The following is a 22833-nucleotide window of genomic DNA, read 5'->3' as shown; positions in this document are numbered from 1 at the left end:
TGGGGTCCTATGTAGGGGCGCAGAGGGGGTGCAGTAGGGGTCCCTGAGAGTCGGGCTCCGATGCGGTTACAGCCCTGAGGTTCTCTTTACAGTTTTCCTTTTCCCAGTCTAGTGCATACTTGGCGCTGGTTAATCGTTGAAAGAATAATTGGATGTCAAGGACATTAAAACAACACCTTAATACCGAAAACAATAGCTACGTCCATTATTGCAGACTGAGTGTTTTAAAGCTGTTGAGTTCAGCACCAGGCGGCCTTCCAGGTTTTCAGAGGAAAATTTGTTCCAGTGTAATTACTCAGAGCCTGCTCTGTGCCATGGATTGAGAGACGTGATGTGAAAAGACATGGGCACTCCGGAAAAGCTCTAAGTCTGATAGGGGCATCAGGTCAGTCTAGGATGGGTACAATGCGACATTTGACCAAAGGTCTGTGCGCGGTTTGGGCAGAATATGTGCAGGGGCAGGAGGGAACCAATGAGGCTTATGGGGCTTGGGTGAACTGGTAGGATTTGGGTGGATGAAGTAGGGGTGGAGATCAATACTCTAGCAAAGGAATGCCCTTACCAAGGTGCACTAGGAATTATAGAAAAGCTGACTTTGACTTGTAGAGGAGGCCAGTGAGTTGGTTGTATTACACTTACTCTCACTCTCAGCTTTTATTTCTCAAAATTGGTACCCAGAACCCGTTTTATACTTCTTTACATTCCAAGTTAAATAGGCAGAGAGGCTTAATGCTAGGGAAATATGAGACCTGTGTAGCTTCCAGCTACTAGAGTTCTGATCTGTGGTCAAATAAGGGAGGTGGGACAATGAGGTCATATTTTTTGTGCATTTAAGAGTCAGGGACACGGGGTGCCTGGGTGGCTCAGTCAGTTGAGCGGCCGGCTTCGGCTCAGGTCATGATTTCACGGTCCGTGAGTTCGAGCCTTGTGTCGGGCTCTGTGCTGACAGCTCAGAGCCTGGAGCCTGTTTCCGATTCTGTGTCTCTGTCTCTCTGACCCTCCCCCATTCATGCTCTGTCTCTCTCTGTCTCAAAAATAAATAAACGTTAAAAAAATTAAAAAAAAAAAGTCAGGGACAGTATCATGCATTCACTTACCTAATTTTGATGACAATTATGTTACTATCCTTGTTTTACAGACTGGGAAGACAATCTCTGGGGAGATTAAATAATTTGCCCTGCGTCACACTGGGTTTTCTCTGCAATGCCTACTAGTCATGCTCCTTCAATTCATATGGGTAATTAGTGCCCCCCCCCACCCCCCGCGTAGATCCCCTGCTCATTTCTTTCATGACACCAGTTCCATCTCAGAGTTTATTGGTAACTAGGTATAATTAGGACTATTTACCTCAAAGAGCTCAGTAGGAGTGGAAAATTTAAGAATGCTGCTGTTTGGTGTGATCTATTTCTCACATTTTGTTCTTGGCGACAAAACCTGTTCCCATTCTCTACCCTACCCCCAAAATTTGAAAATACTTTTAATCTTTCCATCTTATCCATAAAAAGTATTGTGAATGCAACAATGTGACTAGATCTTAAACGTAATGTTGAGCAAAAGAAGTCAGGCACAAGAATACATATTGTATGATTTCATTTATATAAAATACAAACCAGGCAAAATTCACTTGTGCTGTTAGAAGTTAGGATAATGATTACAATTGAGGAGGAGAGCGACTGGAAGGGAGACCAAAGGGGTTTATTAGGGTGCCGGTCATGTTGTTTACTGATCTGAGTGCAAGTTACATGGATGTGTTTGTGCAAGTTCATCCAACTTTACATTTACATTTGTCTGCACCATTTAGTAGGCATATTATACTTCAATAAAAAATAACAAAAAAACCCACAAACCCCTCAAAACCTACTATTGTGAGTACTTCCCAGGGAGGTACAAGGCATGGTGCTAAACGCTGTCAAGTGCTAGCAAGAGATTAGTGGCTGCTGGGGACTGGAGGGAGGGAAGCATGAGCGAATAACTGCTTAACAGGTGCAGGGTTTTATTTTGGGGTGATGAAAACGTTTTGGAGCTAGACTGAAGTGGTGCTTGCACAACACAGTGAGTGTGCTAAATGCCAGTGAATTGGTCATTTAAAAATGATTAATGTTATGTTCTGTGAGTCTCATCTCAACTGAAAGATAAAATTGGTTCATTGAATGCAATGTAGTGTTCTGGAATGGATCCTGGATCAAAAAAGGCCTTTGGTGGAAAAAGTGGTGAAATACGAATAGTTTGGTATTTGGTATTTTTCTGTTTTGACAAAGGTACCATGGTTATGTAAGATGTCAACATGAGGCAAAGTTGGGTGATTATATGGGAACTCTCTGCACTCTGCAACTTTTCTGAAAACTAAAATTGTTCTAAAATAAAACGTTTATTAAAGAAAAAAAGAGAAATAGAAGGCCATGGACCACTAGAACAGGATCCTAGCTTTCATAAACTAGTGGTAAGATCTTAAGCAAGTCACTTCTCTCTGATGAGCCTCCATTTCCCATCAGCAAAAATAGAATTAGGCTGCAAACGTAATTTTTAAACAATTTTTAAGTTTATTTTTGAGAGAGAGTGAGAACGAGCTGGGGATGGGGACAGAGAGGAAGAGAGAGGATCCCAATCAGTCTCCACACTCAGCAGGTGCTCCACCTGGGGCTAGATAGGAACCTGAGTCAATATCAAGAGTCAGAGGCTTAACTGACCCAGTCACACAGGTACCCTGATTTTATTTTATTTTTTAAGTAATCTCTACACCCAATATGGGGCTTGAACTTACAACCCCAAGATCAAGAGTCGCATGTGCCACTGACTGAGCCCACTAGATGTCCCTGCAAATGCGATTTTACCTGGGTAAGGATGAAAACCTTCTCACCCTCCAAATCCAGATCAGAATCTCTAGGCATGAAGGGAGGTGGCTTACAAAAGATGAGATTTTTGCCTTAACCTAGTAAGCAACCTTCAAAATTCGGATACCCCTACAGGAATGATTAGGGTGTGCTTGGAAAAAACTGGTTGATAACCTCAGATTCCTCCCAGTTCTTTTAAGTAATCTCTACACCCAGCACAGGGCTTGAACTCACCACCCTGAGGTCAAGACTCACATGCTCTACCAACTGAGTCTGCTAGGCCCCACTTCTGTAGTTTTGTCATAGTTCCCGCTGTCAGGAAACATGGCTTAGGTAGTCAAAATGTGCTAACTAAAACCATGTGCAAGGAGAGTTCTTTTGGGGATTCAATGACCGGAGACTTACACAATAAAGTAGAAATGGATTGGAATAGATGGTAAGGCAATCCCTCCTTAAGCAGGTTTTGTGTACCAGGTTTAAGTATGGATTTAACGGGACGCAGTGAGGGGCTGGAATACAGCTATGTTCCAGGAAGATCCACTTGGCAAGCAGTACACAGAAGCTAGGGCAAGCAGAGATGAGGCAAAAAACTGAGCTCAAAGGAAGCCACAGGAGTCCAGATGGGACTTGAGAGTTTAGCTGAGTGGTGCTCATGGGAGTTAAGAAAGGATGTTTCTTTTGTGGAAAAGGAGAAACCACCAGATCTAGTGACTACCGGGGTTGTACCTTTATGAAATGTTATTTATAAATTCATGATTTAAAAAGTTCTGTACATTAGAGAATATAGCGTTGTGGCTGAGATCACAAAGGTAATAGTTCTCCTTGATAGAGTTTCAGAGTTTATACTTGAAAGCATTTAGAATGGTGCCAGCCTCATAGTAGGGACTCCATAAATGTTGAGTCATTGAGCAACTAGTACGCATAGGTTGCCCAGCAGAGCCATGAAAACCTCTTGTTGTGGTCGAAGAGCAGCATCTGCTGGCCATCCAAGGTAACGCAGGATCCCGTGTTTACAAAGATCTGGGCGGGTCCACATGTCAAGAACTCTTTGAGGCAGGATCAGTGGGTCCTCCCCAAAAGCATACTATAAACAAGCAGGATGAAAGGGAGTCACCACTTTTAACAAGAATGTTCTTTATTTATACAAAGCATTACCATTTTCCTCAATAGTCTTCACTCAGTTGTCAACAAACTTTTGGCTGTATTCGTTTAACAAATTAACAGTGTCAAACTACATACACCTCACTACCTGTCAACCTCCAAGCGCTCAACTTAGAGACAAACAAAAAAGTGCTTGGGGCACCACATGGCAAGGGAAAAAAAAATACGATCAACAGAGTTACTTTAGAAGCAGTTAAAGGGGTTGGCTTTTGGGGGTGGGGATTAGATTCCTGAGCACCATCAAATTTCTGCCCTTTAAGCAGGTTATCAAAGTTTCTGGGTTGGCAGATGTGAGAAAAGGAGAGAGAGAGAGAAAGTGAATGGGGAACAGAAGAGAGGCAGAAGAGAGACAGGAAGGGAGAAGCACAGAGGGACCAAATGTGCATAGAAGAAAGTTTGGAACTTGTCAGGAATTGGAAGGATGAAAAAATTAAAGCCACAAGCTTGGGAAATGGACTACAAGAAGAGAAAGCCTGGAATTTTATACCTTCCAGGAGGTGACAATAAAGCGATACAGTGGCAGGCAGCGAGGTGCAACTAAGACTAAACCATCTGTGTTTTTTTCCCATTTTGTTTTTGTGGGGGTTTTCTGTTTGTTTGGTAAGTGTGCTAGGATATTAGCACACTTGCTTGACTAACTCCACTCTACACTGCTGCTTTAAAAGCTTATGAGGCCAGAGAGCAGCCACCCCAGCAGGCCAAATGCCTACCAGGCAATATAGAGGGGCTGCAAGCCAGTAGGGTCTGTGGAAATCAAAATTCAATGTTACCTTAAAGTGAAGAGACAACAGATTTCATTATTCTCCTATAGTCTTTTAGTACTTTCCTAAAGCTAAACCATTCTAACCACTTGTAATAATAAGCTAGTATTGCCATGTCCTGTACAGTCACAACCGGCTGACCATGCTCAAAGCCCCAATTTTTCCTGAGCTTTGACTGCCTCTGTGATCTGGAACACAGCAGGCAGCATGGAAGTTATTATTACTTTTTTGGGGGTGGGGGTCAGAAGGGAACTGGGGATCAAAAACTGCCTAACCACGTATGTAAGGAAACAGGAGAGATCAGATCGACTAATTACATTAGCCGCCCAGAATCCCTCTCGCCTAAAAGTCATTACCTTCAGACTGATTTAGCAACACAGGACCCTGCTACTCAGATGCTCTGACGGAAGTGCTGGTTTTGATGATGATTCAGTCGTCAGTTTTTATTTTGATCTTCTCAGGCTTTTCTGGCTAAGACTACTCTGCCCAGCAGGGAAAAGCTTCTCACAAACGTACCACATGTCAGGGTGGTACTTTGCAGCGTGCCACAGTCTTCCCATCCCGTTAGTTGTCTACTTCCTCCTCCTCATTTGGCTCTTCTTCTTCCAGCCTGTCCTCGTCTTCATCATTGTCCTCATCCCTGCTCTTGTCTTGCTCTTCCGAATCTGTTTTTTTGTCTTTGTCCTTCTTCTTTTGCTCTGAAGCTTCCTTCTTGCCTTTCTGCTCTCGCCTGTAGGCTGTAAGGAGGAAGGTGGGGGTTAGGAGGCAGGGCTGAACCAAGCAGACTGCAGCAGCTAACTCCACTGTATAACTGGAAAAGCTGGGGCAGAGAAGGAAAAATACAAATCAGATCTGAGGCGGTGCCAACGGAATGGATTCTGAGTCACGTCCAATACTTGTCTCCTGTTCTTACAGGGACCCAAGCGGAGAAGACTCAGGGCCAGGTGAGCAGGTAAGACAGGATGAACATCTACTTGGCTGAACAAAGAAGAGGGTCATTACCTTCCAGAGCTTCTTTCAATGGGGTAACGAACCGCTGGAACTCCATCTCTTCCATGGCTGAGAGCACATCACTGGCATTCAGTGTCTTGCGTTTCCCTTTCATCGCAAAGTTGTTGGCGCTGAAAAAAAAAAAAAAGACAAAAGGGTTTCAGGGGCCGTCAGACCCTCTCTTGCCGCCTATGGGGTGGGTGGAAAAGGGGCACCAGAGGTGGTACGGAAAAGCCTAGATCTCAGATGCAGGGATTTTTTTTGTGACCTGGTTAAGTCCCTCCCTTCCCCGTACAAAAGGGTTAAAGCCAAGCAATTTTGTTGCTTTAGTTTGCTTCAGACCTTGCAACAACTGGATGAGGGCTGAACTTCCCCGCACGGGGGTAGGACACGATTACTGGGGTCTGGGCCCCAGGCCGCGGACTCCGGGGGCAGGTCTCTGCGACCTCCTTACGCCTCAGCCCAGCTAGGTTCTGGCTAGCTCAGGTTGCCTCACCAGGAAGTGGCGTACAGCACGAAGACGCTGGCGGCGCGGGAGATGGCGCTGCGGGCCTCCTTGGAGATGTTGACACCGTCCGGGAGCTGGAAAAAGAACGTGGGTAAATAAAGCTGCCGGCCCAGGACCTGCTTCCTCTGCTGCCCGCTCGTCCGGCCCTGGCCCATCCGCCCGCCGAAGCTGCTCACCGCCTCCTTGATGATCCTGGTGATGACGGCATTGGGCAGGTTTAGGTCCTCGGGCCTCTCCGCCATTGCCGCCACCGGCGCCCGCACCTCGGTCTCAAGCGTCTTCTTCAGGCCGCTACGGCGTCCGGACTTCCCGCGTCCCCGCAGTCTGACCCAAAGAGGCTTCCGTCCCGCCCCACGTTGCCCACACGGTGTCCCACAGTGCCCCGCGCGCCATAGCCTTCCTCTTCACCCAGCCCCGCCTCCGCCTCCGCCTCGAGTCGTCCAAGGATCCGAACTTTCCACGCCGCTACGGTTTTGGCCCGCCCGGGCTTCCGTCCGACCCCACGGGGACTCAGGGTCCCTTCCCATGCTCGTTTCTCTGCTTCACACCGCCACCACGTCTGGAGCCTTCTCATCGGGTCAAGTATGGCTCACTGGGGCTTCCGTCCCTTTCCCACAGTGTTCTGTGCCGCTGCCTGGCAACGGCGCTGCCTGGCGGCTAGAGTGGGAGACCGAGGCTAGGACCGAGCGGACGGGGCGGGGCTCCTCTTCCAACGGAAGGCGGGGCCTGGAGGGCGGGGCCCCGCCTCTTCCACCCGGTCTCTGGAGGGGACCGGTTTTCGGAGTGAGCTACGGCGTCCGGGCAGTTTGATGTGGCTTTTGGTAGCGCGGCCTTCCGAGGCCAGACTTTCCCAATTCCCTTTTGCGGAACGAAGCGGGTATCTTTTTTCGATTCTACGGGACCTGATGTCCATCTTTAATCTTTTCACCCCTCCCAACTTTGTAATCTCATTAAGGATGTTTGTCGCCTAGAATTGTTGAACGCAGACTTCTTTGCCAGTACAGCCCTAACGCTGGCGACACAGAAATGGGCATGACTAGACCTCGGGCCTCAGTTCGAGCTTGTCAGGTAACGAAAGGGCAGTAAGCAGCCGGTGTAAGAATAACGCGACAGTGCCTTCCATTCAAAACCAAACCCTGTTAAAATTGTATTTATTTTAACAGGGTTAAATAAATACATACATCTTTCCCAGTCAAACACATTACCATGGTTTTGCAGTGGTTTCTAAGTTGTATCATTTTCATGTACGTAGAAACTGTCCTCATTCCCACTGAGCACCAATGGTTTTTTTCCCTTGAAACATGCTCTCACATCACCCTTAATGTTCCTGCTTTAAAAAATATATATATATTTATTTTGAGTAATCGCTACAGGCAACCTAGGGCTCAGGCTTAGGATGGGAGATCGAGAGTCGCATGTTCTACCGACTGAGCCAGCCAGGCATCCCAATTTTCCAGCTTTTGACAGAGACATGAGCGTGGAGATCTACTTCCTTATCATGAGAAAAACAAGAGCAACTGCAATGATAAAGGGCAACGGAAGTAGCATTGGTTAGAGATTATAGGGTTTGGTGGCTGACCTCTCCATCTGGATAGAACAATAGGTCTGATTTAAAGTTACCAGGAGACGCTTAGCTCCATCCAATTGCTATCTAGTCAGAATTGGGACCACCGTGTTGTCAAGTATTTTGATCTTTAAGAGGAACCAGAAATCTGAACATTGTGGACTATTTCCATTTATTTATTTATTTTTTTAATTTTTTTTAACGTTTATTTATTTCTGAGACAGAGAGAGACAGAGCATGAATGGGGGAGGGTCAGAGAGAGGGAGACACAGAATCTGAAACAGGCTCCAGGCTCTGAGCTGTCAGCACAGAGCCCGACGCGGGGCTCGAACTCACGGAACACGAGATCATGACCTGAGCCACCCAGGCGCCCCTACTATTTCCATTTAAAAAAAATGGCTCAAAGTGCAGACCAGACAAAACAAGGCATGGGACAGGTGTGATCCCATGCCAATAGGTCACTATCTTTGGTCTAATTTATAGGCTCTTCAGAACAGGGACTTATTTTGTTCATTACTGTTCTCTATGCCGGTAACAGGTCCCGTCACATATTTGGCAGTCAATAGATGCGTTGAATAAAAAGAAGAAGAAATTGATACTGTCTTTAAAAAGTTATCAGGGATCACGTGGTAGTGATAGCCTAAAATATTTCCGGAGAGAGAAAGATGATACTACTCATCGAGCCCCTATTGTATATGATACATAAAAGTACATTTCCTTTAATGCTCTTCAATTCTACTTCGAGATTTCCCATCCCCTCTTTATATGAGGAAGCAAGCTGAGGGAGGTGAAGTCACTTGCCTAGGACCATACAGCCAGTATATGAAAAGCCAGAGGCCTCTGATGTGACTGCAAGTCTACTGTCTTGATGTTTGAGTAAACCCGCTCATTTCTGGTGGGTATTTTCGTTGCCTGTTTGAGAATTGGAGCATCTTGAAAAATGAAGCACGTTTTCCAAAGGTTCAAGCCATCTAAAGGCATGTCAAGCACTTCTGTGACTGCCTTAGTTCTAATTTGATAAGGCTTTTTGGAGATGGTGGTGTCTTCTCCCTTATGATTAATGAAGGGGAAAAGGAAAGGATGCTAATACTTAATTTTGAACTCTATGCTTTTTTCAAACTTATTTTTCTTAAATGCAAAACAACTCTAAATAATGAAGGTGAGTTTAGTCAGCCTCGCTTCTTCCTTATAAGACCTTTTGTTTTTTAATATTTTATTTTTATTTTTGAGAGAAAGAGAGTGAGCAGGGTGGGGGCAGAGAGAGAGAGAGAGGGAGAGAGACAGGATCCAAAGCAGGCTCTTTGCTGACAGCAGAGAGCCCGATGTGGAGCTCGAACTCACAAACCGTGAGATCATGACCTGACCTCAAGCTGGATGCTAAACCTACTGAGCTACCCAGGTGCCCCACCAGATCTTTTCATACCCATTAACTAATTTTTATAATGACTCTGTGAAATAGGCTTATCCTCATTTTACAGATAAAGAACCTGAAGCTCAGATTGCTTAAGTGCCAAGTCACTCAGCTACTAAATGGCCAAGTAGGAGACGTGAAGTCAGTTGGCTCCAAAAACTCTAGCCCCCTCCATTTCGTGCTGAGCCGTTTTCATACTTGCTTGTTAGCCAGGCTTCTTTTTAAAAAATGTTAATTCTAAAATACTTAACATGCAGAGTTATATTAGTTTCAGGTGTACAATATGGTGATTCAACAATTGTATACATTTCTCAGTGCTCATCACAATATACTCTTAGTCCCTTTTACCTATCTCACCCTTCCCCCACCCCCCACCTCCCCTCTGATAACCATCAGTTTGTTGTCTACAGTGAAGAGTCTCTTTTTTGGTTTGTGTCTTTTTTTTTCTTTGTCCGTTTGTTTTGTTTCTTAAATTGCATATATAAGTGAAATTGTATGGTATTTATCTTTGACTTTTTCAGCTCTCTTATCATTATAGTCTCTAGATCCATCCATGTTGTTACAAGTGGCAAGATTTCATTCATTTTTTAAAAATGTGGGGAGCAAATGGGGGAAGGGCAGAGAGAGAAGGAGCAAGAGAATCCTAAGCAGGCTTTGTGTTGTCAGTGCAGAGCCTGATGCAGGGCTCAAACTCAGGAACCGTGAGATCATGACCTGAGCTGAAATCAAGAGTCGGATGTGTAACTGACTGAGCCACCCAGGTGCCCCTTATTCTTTTTAATGGCTGAGTTGCTTGTTACCTAATTTTTAAAAAATATTTATTCATTTTTGAGAGAGAGAGAGAGAGAGAAACAGAGTGCAAGCAGGGGAGGGGCAGAGAGAGAGGGAGACACAGAATCTAAAGCAGGCTCCAGGCTTTGAGCTGTCAGCACAGAGCCTGATGTGGGGCTCGAACTCATAAGCTGTGAGATCATGACCTGAGCCCAAGTTGGATGCTTGACCAACTGAGCCACCCAGATGCCCCACTTGTTACCCAATTCTTAATTATCCTATGACCATCACTTATGTATATGGGTTCAATAGAAATATTTTATGCTTTGAGTCCAAATTAAGATCTGGATGTCACGGCTAATGTATAATATGCTCTAATTATGTGGTTGTTGTTACTCTAGAGGGCTGGAAAGCTGTGCGATTGGCTTTTGTCCTAAACCAGTTGTAGCTATGGACTTGCCAGATGAGAGCCAGTGGGATGAAACCACCTGCAGGTTGGCTGTTTGTCAGCATCCACAGTGCTGGGCAACGATCCGCCGGGTTGAGAGGGGCCACCCTCGAATCCTGGGCCCTCCCTGCAAAACAGCTCTGAATAATGAAGGTGAATTTAGTCAGCCCTGCTTCTTCCTTGTAAGATCTTTGAACTGTTTTCGCTTGGCTCCCGTTTTGACATTTTACATGTTTTCTTGTCTTTTTTCTTAGACAAATCCCCAGTGCTCACCATTGTAAACATCTCAGATTCCTGCTTCCGGGCCAAGAGACTTGCTCACGGTCATTTATCAGGATTTACCTTCACCAAAGCTCCCTCTTTATTGTGTCAAGGTTCAAAGTTTGACTCCAAATTTCAAGGCAGGTAAATTATCATGGAGTCTTCCCTTATGAGCCTCCTATCTCAAAATTCTGAGTTGACTTCCTTGACCCATAGACTCTGAGAAAGCTAAATTAAAAATAAAACACCAGTTCAGGGCGCCTGGGTGGCTCCAGGCTCATAGCCTGGAGCTTGCTGCGTATTCTGTGTCTCCCTCTCTCTCTCTCTCTGCCCCGCTCCAGCTCGGGTGGTCTCTCTCTCTCTCTCTATCAAAAATAAATAAATTAACTTAAAAATAAAAAGGCCACTAGTTCAGTTAGAGAAATGGTGAATAGGCAGTGGGAAACAAAAGGAAAGCTTTATTTTTATTGTAGGACTTGATTAAAATAGGGTTATATTAGTTTGCTAGGGTCACTGTAACAAAATACCCTAGGCTATGTGGCTTAAACAACACAAATATATTTTTTCACAGTTGAGAGGCTAGAAGTCCGAGAATAAGGTGTTGGTAGAGTTGTTTTCTTCTGAACCCTTTCTCCTTGGCTTGTAGGTGGCCTATGTCTTTTTTTTTTTTTTTATTAAAAAAATTTTTTTTTAATATTTATTTTTGAGAGAGAGAGCATGAGGGGGAGAGGGGAAGAGAGAGAGAGGGAGACAGAGAATCTGAAGCAGGCTTCAGGCTCTGAGCTGTCAGCACAGAGCCCGACACAGGGCTCAAACTCACAAACTGCAAGACCATGACCTGAGCTGAAGTCAGACACCTAACCGGCTGAGCCACCCAGGTGCCCCTAGGTGGCCTATGTCTTAACATGATCTTTCTTCTGTGTGTCTTTGTCCCAATATCTTTTTCTTCTTTGTTAATTAAGTGCTTAATTTTAACTCCAATATAGTTAGTATTATTATTATGTTAGTTTCAGGTGTACAATATACTGATTCAACAATTCTATGTGTTACTCAGTGCTCATCATGATAAGTGTACTCTTAATCCCCTACCTCCTTTTCTTAATAAGCACCAGTTATTGGATTAGGGCCTGTCTATATGACCTCACTTTGCCTTAATTACTTCCTTAAAGACCCTCTCTCCAAATACTGAGGGACTCAAATTCTGGGGTACTGAGGGTCAGGATTCAACGTAAGAATTTGTGGGCACACTTCAGGCCACCACGGGGAGCACCTCTTCAGCCTCTGCAGGTCATCAGAAAACTGTGTCCACACATACTCTCTCTCTTGTCTTTTATTTTTAGGTATGAAACTATTTGTAAGCTCTTGAAGGCAGAAACAATGGTTTCCTTTTGAATCGCCCACAGAATCTAGGCACCCAGTGAGTGCTTGCTGATAGGGGAAGCAAAGGGACAGACCTCTGTGGAGAACTTAAGACTTGTTAAATTCGAAACCTTATGGCCTGGAGTCAAGGCACTCCTGGCAGTCCTTGTACCGGTTCGTTTTCTCCTGTTTGATGTAAGCAACCTTTGGTGGCTTCTGGTGGGCTAAATGCGGTATGGGAAAGGGTAGGACTACTTTCTCGTTCTCTAGGACTTGAACCTCGGGAAGAAGATGGCTTCTCCCAGCCAGGGCCTATGGAGGCAAAGGCCATGACGTCACTCATGTTGTCACTCATTGAATTCACAAATGTATCTTAGTGGGGGCCACTTTGCTGGGCTCTGGTGATTCAGTGGTAAACTGATCAGTATTCAGATTCAGTATTTTTTTAAGTCTTTTATTTTTGAAAGCGGGGGGAGGGGCAGAGAGAGAGGGACAGAGGATCTGAAGCAGGCTCTGTTCTGACACCAGTGAGCTGATGCAGGGCTGGAATTCATGAACCGCGAGATCATGACCTGAGCCGAAGCTGGATGTTCAACTGACGGAGCCACCCAAGCCCCCCAGCAAGATACAGTCTTTACCCCCAAAGGGCTTTCAGCCTAGCCGGGGAGGCAGAGAACCGTTCCGTGTGCCGAGAAGGGCACCGTCTTCTGTGCAGGTGGCACCTGTGCCTACCCCTGAAATTTGGACAGTCTGGTGAAGTGGGGCGTTGCAGGTGGGAGATGGACGTGAAGAGTGTTCTGGACTACAGAAATAGCATATCCAAAGGCCAGGAGGCAAGAGGAAGTTCTTTAGGTATGAGGAAAAGGGTCCATCGTGTATGCAACATAGAGCAGGAATGGGAGGGTGGGCAGAGGTGAGGCTAGGGAGCTGGAGAACAAACAGCGGCCAACATCACATAGATCAGGCTCAGGAGTTGGGTCTTTATCTTACACTTCCTTGGAATATTTATTCGTTCGTACACTTAACGTGTTTTAACAAATAAATATAATGCAAGTGATATGAAAACGTAAGGGGACAGTATTCTTTTTTTTGTGGTAAATATGCGTTACATTAAGTTTACCACTTTAATTGTTTTTAAGTGTACAGTTCAGCAGCATTAAGTTCATTCACAGTGTTGTGCAACCATCACCACGATCCATTTCTAGAACTTTTTTTTTTTTAATTTACATCCAAATTAGCATATAGTGCAACCATGATTTCAGGAGTAGATTCCTTAGTGCCCCTTACCCATTTAGCCCATCCCCCCCTCCCACAACCCCTCCAGTAACCCTCAGTTTGTTCTCCGTATTTAAGAGTCTCTTATATTTTGTCCCACTCCCTGTTTCTATATTATTTTTGTTTCCCTTCCCTTATGTTCATCTGTTTTGTCTCTTTTTTTTAATCTTTAAAAAAAATTTTTTTTTAATGTTTATTTATTTTTGAGACAGAGAGAGACAGAGCATGAATGGGGGAGGGTCAGAGAGAGAGAGAGACACAGAATCCGAAACAGGCTCCAGGCTCTGAGCTGTCAGCACAGAGCCCGATGCGGGGCTTGAACTCACGGACCGTGAGATCATGACCTGAGCCGAAGTCGGACACTCAACCGACTAAGCCACCCAGGCACCCCTGTGCTGTCCCTTAAAGCCCTCACATGAGTGAAGTCATATGATTTTTGTTTTTCTCTGACTGACTAATTTCACTTAGCATAATACCCTCCAGTTCTGTCCACGTAGTTGCAAATGGCAAGATTTCATTCTTTTTGATTGCCAGAATACTCTATTATATATGTATATACCACATCTTCTTTATCCATTTATCCATCGATGGACATTTGGACTCTTTCCGTACTCTGGCTATTGTTGCTAGTGCTGCTATAAACATGGGGGTGCATGTGTCCCTTCGAAACAGCACACCTCTATCCCGTGGATAAATGACTAGTAGTGCAATTGCTGGGTCGTAGGGTAGTTCTGTTTTTAGGTTTTTGAGGAACCTCCATACTGTTTTCCAGAGTGGCTGCTCCAGTTTGCATTTCCACCAGCAATGCAAAAGAGATTCTCTTTCTCCACATCCTCGCCAACATCTGTTGTTGCCTGAATTGTTAATGTTAGGCATTCTGACAGGTGTAAGGTGGTATCTCATTGTGGTTTTGATTTGTATTTCCCTGATGATGTGTAGAATTTTTTTTATCATCTCAAACGTGAACTCCATACCCATTAAACAGCAACTTCCCACTCCCTCCTCCCTCTAGCTCCTGTTAATGTCTATTCTACTTTCTGTCTGTATGAATTCGCCTACTCTAGCTACCTTATATAAGTGGAATCATACGATATTTGTCCTTTTGCATCTAATTTATTTCACTTAGCATAATGGCTTCAAGATTCATCTGTGTTGGAGCGTGTGTCAGAATTGCATTCCTTATTGAGGCTGAAAAACATTGCATCGTACAGAAATACCACATTTTGCTTATTTAATATGCTTTGAATGTTTACATCAAAGGTACTCAGTCAACTTTTATTGATGGCGACATAGCTCTCTGTGGCTGGAAAGAGGGAGGCATAGGCTCTGAATTCAGTTTGATGCAACAAACAGTTGTGAAGTGTTTGCAGTGTGCAGTGTCTGGGAGCTGTTCCAGAACAAAGAAGCAAGCGCAACTTAAGGGAATGGGGAGACCATACGTTCACTCAGTGAGTACTAAGCCCCGAGATGTTCTGTGGATGAGCACAAGGCTTTTCCTCATAGCACCGACTGTCGTCCCAGTAAGTTGTTCTTGTCTCTGTGTCATGTTTGGAAACTCTTATTTTTTAGGCCTCGGAAGGATCTACCTGACAAAGATTTCACCCCCTATACTGACAAGTCTCCTAAGGTAAATCATAGAATTAAAAAGGTACTCCTTCAGCATTTTCTGTTTACTAGTGGGGATAAAATACTTGTCGTTATTTAACATTGAGGATGACTAGAATCTGAATGATGACAGTGATGACTAACTAATATTGGGCCCTTAGTATATGCTAGGCTCTGTGCTAATGCCTTTCTTTACATACTATACTGTTTCCAGAAATCCCAGACACAAGTGGGATTGATCTGTGGCCATTTGGCATAGGTAAGACTTTCCTGTCTGTGTCCTACACAGAGCATGTTCAGCTACAAAGTAAACCCTGGCATCTCATAGTGCGGGGAAATTAAAATGCTGAAATGTCACACCCAAAATGGCCTTTAGGTCATCTACTCTGATAACTGTCAAACTTTTTTAACTATGACTTCCAGTAAGAAATACGTTTTGCAACAGAATAGCATAAAACGACCCTTACCCTAAGTATGAGTGATGTTCTTTGATAGTTTCTGTCCTATTCTATTTTATTCTCTTTTTAAAATTTATTTATTTTGAGAGAGAGGGAGAGCACAAGCACATGCACCTGAGTGTGAGGAGAGGAGAGGCAGAGAGAGAGGGAGAGAGAGAATCCCAAGCAGGTTCTGCACTGTCAGTGCTCAGGGAATGCTACCCTAATGTCACAGGGAGGCAGGGGGGACTCTTCGCTTAAACATGCTCACTCGTGTAGAGTACCCATTCCGGTGTCTGGTTTCGTGAGGCAGCGTTATAAAGACGATTTAGGGATGAGAAATGTCTTTTTGTCATTTGCACCACCATCCCCTTTAGGCTAGCCTGATAATTCGGTTCTTAAGCCAGTTCCGAATGCATCAGGAGCTGCTACCTTCAAGCCGTATGTAGGCTTCACGTGTTTCTCTTAGCTTTCAGTGCTGAATCTGAATGAGACACGACTTCCCAGCTCTCAAGATGTTAGAAATATGGTTGTCGTCTGGATCCCAGAACAACCAGAGAAGCGTGCGAGGTGAGTGTTGTGTCTAGAATGTGGGGGCCTTCAACTCCTGTGTTCTGCAAGGTCCCCCCCCCCCCCCTCACTGCCCTGTGCGGGCCTCATTTACGTGATCTCCTTTTTAGCCACCTCAGTGCAAGTATCAGGAGGCCATGTAGAGAAGAAGGTCATGGTCTCTTATATTTGCTTCTTGCTCTACTGGGGTTCTATTTAATGTACTTTGTGCTTCATGGGGGGGGGGGCTTGTCTACATCAAATCATAGCCGTAAATAGCATGCAACATAGAGCCCAGTGTGTTTGTGGGGTCTAAGAAACAGATGCTTCCTGACTATCAGTTTTTCTTATTAGTCGTCCCCAGCTAGTGGAAACATTTTCAGTGAAGCATGTGAATGTTTGGTCTCAGCCCCAAAGCCCGGCTCCGTGGCACAAAGTGGATAGCAGGTAGAACCTATGTGCAAAGCAGAAGGATCATTTGGTGAAGGCCCAAAGGCTTGGCAATGCCGATAACATTGAAAGGCAGCATTTGGGTGTTCTTTCATGAGTGCTGAGGCTTTCAGATTCTTGTTAAGTGACTGTTTAGATGTGGTGTGACTTAAGAATCTTATTTCATTTTATTACTTTTCTTTTTTTTTTTTAACATCAGATAGGTACTATGCTGAGGTTGTAACAAATTTTGAGGGAAGCACCTGAACCACAAAAGGATCTTACTCTCTTTCCTTTTTTTTTAAGTTTATTTATTAATTTTTTTAATGTTTATTTTATTATCTTTGAGAGAGAGAGAGAGAGAGAGAGCGTGAACAGGGGAGGGGCAGAGAGCAAGAGGGAGACACAGAATCTGAAACCTGACGCGGGGCTTGAACTTGGGAACAGTGAGATCATGACCTTAGCTGAAGTTGGACGCTTAAACCAACTGAGCCACCCAGATGCCCCTATTTATTCATGTATTTATTTAGAGAGAGCGAGAGCACATGGGAGGGGCAGAGAGTAAGAGAGAGAGAGAGAGAGAGAGAGAATCCTAAGTAGGCTCTGTACTCACAGTGCAGACGCGGGGCTGGAACTGACAGACTGATGGCGAGGCTGGAATTCATGAACTGTGAGATCATGACTGAGCTGAAGTCAAGAGTCAGATGCTTAATCAACTGAGCTACCCAAGAGCCCCTCATTGTTTTTTTGTTTTTTGTTTTTTAAATGATCCTATCAGAGGGGCGCTTGGGTGGCTCAGTCAGTTAAGCGTCTGACTTCAGCTCAGGTCATGATCTCACAGTCCGTGAGTTCGAGCCCCGCGTCGGGCTCTGTGCTGACAGCTCGGAGCCTGGAGCCTGCTTCCGATTCTGTGTCTCCCTCTCTCTCTGCCCCTCCCCTGCTCATGCTCTGTCTGTCTCAGAAATAAATAAAAACATTAAAAAAAATTTTAGAAAAAAGTTCTTGTCAGTGATTCTGCATACATGCATTTGTGTGTGGGTATGTGAGTGTGTGTGTGTGTGTGATGTAAACAAAAAGCCCCTAAGGGTTTATTTCCTTTTATGTAAAAAAACAAAAAACAAAAAACAAAAAACCCAGATGTGGGTGGGCCAGGGCTGGTATGTCAACTCCCATGAGGTAATCAGAAACCAGAGCTCCTTTTGGCTCTCTGGTCATCATCCTTAGCCCATGGGTTTCATTTTCTCAAGGTGTTTCATGGGGGCTTTTAAGGTCTAAGGTGACTGCTAGAGCTCCAGCCATCATATCCATGTTCCAGGCAAGGAGGAGGAAGATGACAGTACAAAAAAATACTTGAGTATCTCCTCTATGGTGAGCAGTGAGAATTCAGTGAAAAACCAAATTGACTTTGGTCCTTGACCTCCTACAGTCTTAGGGTGGTGGTGGGGGATTCGGACCTTACACACATCACCACACCTAAGTATATAATTACTCATTTAGATTAATGCTATGAAATCAAATAACGGGACCATAAGAGAGAACGGTAGGGAACCTAATTTAGATGTAAGGTTAGGTCTTGATTTTAGCAGCTTCTGGGTAGTTGGTGCCTTTGGACTTCTAGCCAGCCATCTTTGAGTACTGAATAGAGGATGGAAATCTTCATGGTCACCATTCACAAATACCCGTGGTGCTTCTGTTTAAGATGGCTGGGAATAAGTTGTGGTTTTTCTTGTTTCAAGACCAGCTGAGAAGAAGCGCATTGTCTCCAGCCAGGATGGCAGAATGAACTGTGTAGCTGTAAGTTTGAGGTTTTGGTCAAACCTTTATGATATTACTCTGTACAGAGTTTTGGTTATTTTATTTCATTTTTCCTTTCATCTACATTCCCCCTTTCTCCGTTCTTTTTAAATGAACAAAATCTGCAAAAGAAGACCCCTCTTAGGGAATAATTACCAAAGCATTTTCTATTCTGAGACTCTCTTCTCTACCTCCTCCCTGTAGGAAGGTGAAGAATATCTTGAAGAGAAGTTAGGAGGAAGTGTTGGGTATTCAGGGGGAATTTTTGGCCGATTAAAGATAAATTCCCAGTGTGACAAAAAGAGAACTTCAGTGGACTAGGGGTTATAATGGACTTGAGTTTCTCATTCTCATGCCCCCCCTTATGAGTAAATGTAACCCTGAGTGAGTCACAGAGCGGGAAGATTCCTCCATGTTGTTCACTGCTGAATCCCCAGCCCCAGCCCTGTGCCTGGCACATCACTGGCCAACAAATACTTGTTCAGTTTTCTCAGTGAATGAATTAATAACCTTTTGGGAAAATGAAACAACTAGTCCCTGTATGATCTGAATTCAGCAATAGGATGGGGAGCCAGGGAGTGAAAATGTGGTGGTCCTCACAGTGCAGAGGAGGGTGCTGCTGGAGTGGGTCTGGAGACCAGGGGTTTGGCTTGCCAGGGTTGTGTCTGGGAGGCTGGGATGTTCATGGGAAGGAGTGGCTCTGAAAGGAGTGCTTTGTCTTTGCTGTTGCTTTTCTAGAAAGACCATTTTCTCTACAGAAAGCAGAAAACGGAAACACAGCTGGGACCTCCAAGGATGAATGTGCCTCCCCCCTTGCCAGTACACATTTTTGAGCAACTAACTTCAGAGTCCATACCTTTCTGGAACCAATTTGACTTGGAACCATTACCTCAGGATCTGTTGAAGAAGTGAGTGTCCTGTGAGCCTGCGGTAGAGCCAGAGCACCTGCTCTTCTCTGAAGCAGAGAAGGGGCTAGTAGCCTGCTTATTCTGAGTAGGGACAAAACTGTCCCCTTACTTGTGCAGTGAGTTCTTAGACTTACCAGTGTGCCACCATTTACCAAGTACTTACACTTGCCAGGCCCTGTGCTAAATAAATAAGCACATTATGTATATTCTCTCACTTGAACCTCCACGAGAACTGTTACTGTCTTCTAACTTAAAAAAACTTTTTTAATGTTTATTTACTTTTGAGAGAGACAGAGTGTGAGTGGAGGAGGGGCAGAGAAAGAGGGAGACACAAAATCTGAATCAAGCTCCAGGCCCTGAGCTGTCAGCACAGAGCCCGATGTGGGGCTTGAACTCACAAACCGTGAGATCGTGACCTGAGCCGAAGTCGGACGCTTAACCGATTGAGCCCCCCAGACGCCCCCCCCCCTTTTTGTGTTTAAAGTAAGCTCTATGCCCAATGTGGGGCTTGAACTCATGACCCGTAGATCAAGAGTTGCCTGCTCCGTGGACTGAGCCAGCCAGTCGCCCCCCACTCTCTTCTTTCTATAGATGAGTTATGGGTAAGTGGGAGGCAGAAGGGAAATGTGGTTTGGAGTGAGACAACCTTTGGATTTTGCCTTGAAACTTCCTGGTTTTGTGCATTGTGGTAATTTAACTAGCATCTTACATTTCATTCCCTTATTTGCAAAATGGGGGTAAGAATGCCTGTCCTCAGGGAGCTGAAAACACCTGTTGGTACAGGTCTTTTCAGGCCCAAAGTGGAAAATGTATTCGGATTTGTGGCCCTTTTCATCTCTTTTTCCTCAGCCACACTCCAGGAACAACTGTCACTGACTGTCTGGCTGTCTCTGTCCCCTTCAGCCTTTTGCCTGATGAAGGGAAAGCCAGGCCTTCTCTGGAGATGAAGACGCAATTGGCCATGATGAAGAAGAAACTTGCCCTGGAGAAGAGCCGACCTGACAGTGCCATTTCTGCAAAGATGTTTTTATCTGTGCACCGCCTCGCCCTGCAGGTAAGACCCAGGGGGCCTCCGAGAGGGATGTCTAGATGCAAATCCCAACTCATTACTTTCCAAGGCTGGAGGAGGCGACTTTCTATTCTTTCTCTCTATCCTTCCATGCTGGACTCAAGCCCCATAGAAGGGCTGGGCTGTATGTAGTGAAAGCAAACGCATGGGGAGGGGCTTGAGGACAGCAACATTCTCTGTGTCTTCTGCACTTCTGCACCGTTTCCTCTCTCCATAGCTCCTGGTATGATGTTGCCCGCACTGGGTTCTCAAAAAGTGCTCGTTGGCTAGATGGGTACCTGCATTTGAGGGATACGTTTTGGGAAAAAGAAAGGACTTCAGTAGAGCTTCTCTTCTTCTTCCTTTTCCCCTTCCCCTTCCTCTCTTCCCGCCCCTCCTCCTTCTCCATCTCCTCCTTTTCCTTCCCCTCCTCTTTCCCCTCCTCCTTCCCCCTTCTGCTTCTTCTCCCCCTTCTCCTCCTCTTCCTCCTCCCCCCCCTCCTCCTCCCCTTTTCCTCCTCTTTCTCTTCCTCCCCCTTCTCCTCCTCCTCCTCCTCCCCCTTCTTCTCCTCCTCCTCCTTCCCCCTTCTCTTTCTTCTCCCCCTTCTCCTCCCCCTTCTCCTCCTTCTTCTCCTCCTTCTCCTTTTCCTCCTTCTCCTTCTTCTCCTTCTCTTCCTCCCCCTTCTTCTCCTCCTCCTCCTTCTCCTCCTCCTCCTTCTCCTCCTCCTCCTTCTCCTCCTCCTCCTCCTTCTCCTTCTCCTCCTCCTCCTCCTTCTCCTTCTCCTCCTCCCCCTTCTCCTCCTTCTCCTTTTCCTCCTTCTCCTTCTTCTCCTTCTCTTCCTCCTCCTCCTTCTCCTCCTCCTCCTCCTTCTCCTCCTCCTCCTTCTCCTCCCCCTTCTTCTCCTCCTCCTCCTTCTCCTCCTCCTCCTTCTCCTCCTCCTCCTCCTTCTCCTCCTCCTCCTTCTCCTCCTCCTCCTTCTCCTCCTCCTCCTCCTTCTTCTCCTCCTCCTCCTTCTCCTCCTCCTTCTCCTCCTCCTCCTTCTCCTCCTCCCCCTTCTCCTCCTTCTCCTACTCCCCCTCCTCCTTCTCCCCCTCCTCCTCCTCCCCATCCTTCTGCTCCTCCCCCTCCTTCTCCTCCTCCTTCTCCCCCTGCTCCGTCTCCCCCTTTCCCCCTCCTCCTCCTCCTCTTCCCCCTTCTCCTCCTCCTCCCCCTTCTCCTCCTCCTCCTTCTTCTCCTTCTCTTCCTCCCCCTTCTTCTCCTTCTCCTCCTTCTCCTCCTTCCCCTTTTCCTTCTCCTCCTCCTCCTCTCCCTCCTCCCCCTCCTCCCATCCTTCTTTCTCTCCTCCTCCTCCTTCTTCTCCTTCTCCTCCTCCTCCTCCTTTTCCTCCTTCTCCTTCTCTTCCTCCCCTTTTTCCCTATCCTCCTCCCCCTTCTCCTTCTCCTATGACTCCTTCTTCTCCTTCTCCTCTTCTTCCTCCTCCCCTTTTTCCTCCTTCTCCTCCTCCTCTTCCTTCTCCTCCTCCTCCTCCCCCTTCTCCTTCTTCTCTTCCTCCTCCTCCTCCCCCTTCTCCTTCTTCTCTTCCTCCTCCTCCTCCCTCTTCTCCTTCTTCTCTTCCTCCTCCTCCTCCCCCTTCTCCTTCTTCTCTTCCTCCTTCTCCTCCCCCTTCTCCTCCTCCTCCTCCTCTTCCTCCTCCTCCTTCTCCTCCTTCTCCTTCTTCTCCTTCTATTCCTCCCCTTTCTACCTCTCCTCCTCCCCCTTCTCCTTCTCCTACAACTCCTTCTTCTCTTCCTCTTCTACTTCCTCCTCCCCCTCCTCCTCCTCCTTCTCCTTCTTCTCCTTCTCTTCCTCCCTCTCCCCCTCCTTCTCCTTCCCCTCCTCTTCTCCTTCTCTTCCCCCCCTTCTTCCTCCTCCTCCCCCTCCTCCTTCCCCTCCTCTTTCTCCTCCTCCTCCCTCTCCTTCTCTTCCTCCCCCTTCTTTCCTTCTCCCCCTCCTCCCCCTCCTCCCCCTCCTCCCCCTCCTCCCCCTTCTCCTTCCCCTCCTCTTCTCCTTCCTCTTCTCCTTCTCCTCCTCCCCCTCCTCCTTCCCCTCCTCTTTCTCCTCTTCTTCTCCTTCTCTTCCTCCCCCTCCTCCTTACCCTCCTCTTTCTCCTCCTCTTCTCCTTCTCTTCCTCCCCCTCCTCCTTCCCCTCCTCTTTCTCCTCCTCCTCCTCCTTCTCCTCCTCCTCCTCCTCCTTCTCCTCCTCCCCCTTCTCCTCCTCCCTCTCCTCCTTCTCCTCCTCCTCCTTCTCCTTCTCCCCTCTCTCCCTCTCCTCCTCCCCCTTCTCCTTTCCTATGACTCCTTCTTCTTCTTCTCCTCTTCCTTCTCTTTCTCCTCCTTCTTCTTCTCCTCCTCCTCCTCTACTTCCTCCTCCTCCTCTCCTCCTCTCTTCCTTTTCTTCTTTTTCATCTTTTCCTTCTTTTTCTCTCCAGAGACCAGCATTGAGATATCCTGAACATTTGAAGAAATTGTGTTCTAACCTGAACACAGAAGGTAGATTTTCTGGTGCTGTCAGATCTTCAGGTACTGTTCGCCCTCAGCCCACAGTGCTCATACTTGATCTTGGTCCCAATTTTGTTATGTTTGTGGCCAGAGTCATATAGGATCACATGTAGAACTCAGGAAACTGCAGTTTCAGAAGGCAGCCCTCTTCCCCGCCCCCCCCGCCAATGGCTTGGTTCTGACAA

At 46.1% G+C, this 22833-nt stretch overlaps 2 protein-coding genes across 3 annotated transcripts in view; one reads left to right on the top strand and one right to left on the bottom strand.

Moving 5' to 3' along the window:
• CD4H9orf43 (chromosome D4 C9orf43 homolog) overlaps positions 1-22833 on the top strand; it is a 35411-nt gene that overhangs the window by 8000 nt on the left and 4578 nt on the right. The window contains 9 exon segments of the mRNA XM_053204761.1: positions 5669-5705; positions 10399-10598; positions 10700-10850; positions 14910-14967; positions 15852-15952; positions 18097-18154; positions 18893-19062; positions 19966-20116; positions 22579-22669. Coding sequence (XP_053060736.1) covers positions 5669-5705; positions 10399-10598; positions 10700-10850; positions 14910-14967; positions 15852-15952; positions 18097-18154; positions 18893-19062; positions 19966-20116; positions 22579-22669 — 1017 coding nt within the window.
• On the bottom strand, positions 2521-6630 carry POLE3 (DNA polymerase epsilon 3, accessory subunit). Of its 2 annotated transcripts, XM_027034896.2 has the most exons (5): positions 6428-6630; positions 6240-6325; positions 5756-5874; positions 5270-5490; positions 2521-3915 (listed from the first exon to the last, which is right to left on the bottom strand). In XM_027034896.2, the coding sequence occupies exons 1-4, from the start codon at positions 6491-6493 to the stop codon at positions 5318-5320; spliced, it is 444 nt and encodes a 147-aa protein (XP_026890697.1). In that variant the 5' UTR covers positions 6494-6630; the 3' UTR covers positions 2521-3915; positions 5270-5317. The 2 variants fall into 2 exon arrangements, with proteins under 2 accessions (XP_026890697.1, XP_014931591.2); XM_015076105.3 differs by lacking the exon at positions 2521-3915 and having other exon boundaries at positions 3949-5490; positions 6428-6625.

Source organism: Acinonyx jubatus, chromosome D4 (assembly GCF_027475565.1).
Source record: "Acinonyx jubatus isolate Ajub_Pintada_27869175 chromosome D4, VMU_Ajub_asm_v1.0, whole genome shotgun sequence".
Lineage (NCBI taxonomy): Eukaryota > Metazoa > Chordata > Mammalia > Carnivora > Felidae > Acinonyx > Acinonyx jubatus.
Note: the sequence above shows the minus strand (reverse complement) of the source record. Positions and strands in the feature narration are given on the sequence as shown.